Source organism: Melampsora larici-populina (assembly GCF_000204055.1).
Source record: "Melampsora larici-populina 98AG31 unplaced genomic scaffold MELLAscaffold_43, whole genome shotgun sequence".
Taxonomy (NCBI): Eukaryota; Fungi; Basidiomycota; class Pucciniomycetes; order Pucciniales; family Melampsoraceae; genus Melampsora; species Melampsora laricis-populina.
This window is the reverse complement of record NW_006768807.1, coordinates 768,705-772,315: the sequence shown is the minus strand read 5'-3', so window position 1 is coordinate 772,315 and position 3,611 is coordinate 768,705. Positions and strand designations below refer to the sequence as shown.

The 3,611-nt window shown below is 38.9% G+C and overlaps 1 protein-coding gene across 1 annotated transcript; it reads right to left on the bottom strand.

The window, feature by feature from the left end:
* Positions 1-656: 656 nt before the first annotated feature.
* MELLADRAFT_91568 (uncharacterized protein) lies at positions 657-1,355 on the bottom strand (the record flags this gene model as incomplete). Its single annotated transcript, XM_007414431.1, has 2 exons — positions 657-771; positions 865-1,355. The coding sequence occupies 2 exons, from the start codon at positions 1,353-1,355 to the stop codon at positions 657-659; spliced, it is 606 nt and encodes a 201-aa protein (XP_007414493.1).
* Positions 1,356-3,611: the final 2,256 nt, after the last annotated feature.

The window sequence follows — 3,611 nt, the reverse complement described above, 5'->3', positions numbered from 1 at the left end:
AGGACAACTCTTCAAGGTTACCATCGCACCCAGAACCGAGAGATTTGCACCGGAATTGTCAAAGTTATGAGCAGCTTCCGAACTCAATAGTTTTTGTATGAACTATAGTGAGCATTTCAGTGCGTATTACAGGTTGTAATTGGAGGTTTGCGAAGGTTTATTGTTAGTACACTTATCAATATGGACGGTAAAAATACGGAAAAATATGCAGAGTGAAGCTCTCAACGCAGGGAACAAGATGCATATTTTTATTCATCTTTTGCTCTCCTCCTGGCCTCTCAATATTTTTGTGTATCAATAATTTAATTTTCTGCCCAGAAAATATTATCTTTCTTGTAGTGTGTTCTTGCTTGAATAAAAGAGGGTGATTGCATGTCATCCTGAGATTCATCAATTGTCTGAAATATTCACCCTGTTTATGTTGGTTTTGAGATTCCACACCAAAGTCCTGAAGAAATCTTTCATAATGTTGCTGATATATTGCTTTCACTTTTTGATGCATTTCCAATAAAATGGTCTCATGGTATATTGGAGGTAAATTTGATAGGTGGCTTGATTTGGTCCACCTAAGCATGAAGTATCTTAGTAGCTGGCTGAGTGTGTCCAAATTTCCTTGATGAACCGGCAGAGTGATTTGACGGTACCATACTGAGTCTTCATGAAATGGTTTGATGTGCAGAAATTTGAAGAGCATGTGCAAGTCGCCAATTCTGTTGTGGAGCGGGGTACCAGTGAGACAGAGCCGGTTGACTGATTCCAAAGAGGTGAGGACTGCATGGGTGGCGGTTTCATTACGAATTACAATGGCACCAGTAAAGGGTCAGTTTGGTCACAGACCTTTGGTTGCAAAGAGAGAATACTCACTGAGCTTCATCAATGACCACTCTGTACCATCTGGTTGTAAAAGGAACCCGGGTTGATCCACCAAGCCGTTGGTCATACATAAGTGTTTTTGGGGTTGTAATGACAATGTCGGCTGAGTGGATATCACGTAGAGGTATTTTGAATCTGTCGGTGCCATGCCAGCGCAAGACTTTCAAGCTGTTTTTTCTAGTGTGTTTTCCAACCTCCTCTTCCCAGTTGTCCATGAGGCTAGTAGGACATATCAAAAGAGTGGTGTGAGAAGCTCGCAGGTGAGTGTCTAGAGGGTTGACGGCTGATGCTGAATGCTGATGTTCGTATTGTCTTGACGCATCCAGTGTTGTAGCAATTAAAGAAATAGTTTGAATTGTTTTTCCAAGCCCCATGTCATCAGCTAGAATTGATGCCCTAGGGCTGACTGGTCCGGTTTGTTCCTCAGTGACAATAAATTCTTCTCCACAGAGACGGTGACACCACCGGTTGAAGGGTGGCATTGATTTATAAAACCAAAGGGAGTGATAAGTTTTTGAATCCGGATTTTCTCTGTCCAACAAAAATGCCAGGCCCTGCTTTTGATGGGGGTGCAGCTGAGAAGTAACTATATCTGAAGGTTCAACAGGCTGAAGATCTGAACCGCAAAAAATGGACGCGAGTCTTGAGGCCTCTTGGCTGGTCAAAATATGATCAGGAAAAGCAGAACTCCAGTTGGGGGTTGTACGTGCTTCTAGATCCACCAGAGGAATATGTTGATGTTGGTGAGGTTCGTAATGAGTAGGACGCTGGAGTTTGATCTGGAAAGTCTTGACAATCTTCATAAGGGTTGCTTGATACCAATTTGGAATAAATATAAGTACTTTGACTTGCAATTGAGTGGCATCAAGTCCATGACATTCTACAATAGTTGTGTTGACAGTAGAGCTGATGAGAACTGGGTGACTTGGTTCCAAATAAGTATTAGACTTCCATCCACCGGCAGGTTCAGATTTATATGTACGTGGAGTACTTCCAAGCAGCTTCAATAGACAACTATCAACTCCTGCAGGGACATACCCCAATGAATGACCACTTGGGAGATATAAAGTGATTTCGGGGGTGCCACGGCTATCATCACAGACTTTCAAGAACACAGTTGACTGATGTGGATGTTGCAATTTGGCCGCTGTGGAAGTGGGTGATGCCACCAGGAAAGATATCATCCCAGCACATACTGGTTGGCTTGGATTTTGTTGAGGTGTGAGTGACCTGATTGCCAAAAGAAGATGGAGTGGCAAAAAAAAAGATTTGTTTGAGGGACAATATACTTTGGGTGCTTGAAGCACGCTTTATATGAGCTCACATTTGCTGCGCGGATTTTCACAATTTACATAACATTTGTGGATCTTGCAGATCCACGCACAAGCTCCTGAGATTGATGCAAATCTTGTGTCACATGTTCCAAAAAATGTTTATCAAGTTCTCGTAAGGTTATCTACTGTATATCCTGTTTGGTCATATAAAGATGATTCCTGATTCATCTTTTGGAATTGATTGGTTACACCGTGGAAATAATCAATTTTTGGGGCGAGTAACAAAATTACCAAAGGCATGATAATGTCATCAAATGGGCTTCATGGTCTCATCGTGTCAAAACTCAATCAATGTGTATAACATAATTGTCAAATACACTTCCTTGGGAAGTGCGTATCATCCATTTGGTGATGTAGCATGATGATATTTACAACAAAAAAAACCAAGAAACAGAAACCAGTAAAATGTCATAAAGGATGATACTGAAGACTAGACCTTAGGCGGGCTCGCCCGCCCTTAGGCTGGGTGAATTAGGTATTGAAGCTTAATATCATAAACTTTTTGACGTAAAGTAAGAAAGAAAAGCAATGAAATGTAATTCTTAGGGATTCCTGTGTGATTTCAATTGATTTCAATGAAGTTTTTATCATATCAAAAATAAATGTCTTGGAAAAAGGATATTTCAAAAACAGCTAACCAAAAAAAGTCAAAATCCAAGATATCAAAAATATCAAACATCCAAAAAAGCCAAGCCAATTTTTCAAAAGTCAAAAAAAATATCAAGTTTTTTTATACAACACGCAGGGTAAACTAACTTTTAGTAAAAAGAAAGTGTAGAATAGATTCATGACAACTAAACAGGTATAGAAAAAAGCAGAACTGCACTCATGTTGACAACAGGGGAATATACACAGTGAGTACATTGTTGAGGGTAGATAGACTTGACACAGAGGGATAGGTTCAAATGATGTGATACTTCATTTTAATCGGAAGGTGAGGGCAAGGCTAACTTTTTTCTATATCAAAAAATTCATGTAAAGGGGTTCAGTACAGTTTAATCATCGAGTTTTTGGATGTTCCATCAAAAGTCTAGAAGTTTTTTTCTACTTTGTTTGATTCCTTTATCAGTTCTGTTTGATAAAGTTTGCATAAGATAAAGAATTGATTCAACTAATTACATGGATTTGATGATTTACTGCGTTCACCTCTCATTAATGGATGTTATGATTGTTTCATGAATCAAATCAATCATGTACTCTCAACTGCTTCCAAAGAATTTTCAAAGCTGCAGATAAACCTTTAAAAAGTTTAGCATCATCTCTTCCCACTCATTTTGATTTATATTGTCTTATACTTGTTAGATCCAAAAATCATCATGATTGTTTGATGATGAGGTTCAAGAGTTTCATCTTCTAGTGATGTTCTATACATGTCTTCTGATTGTATATCATTCCATTCTAAAC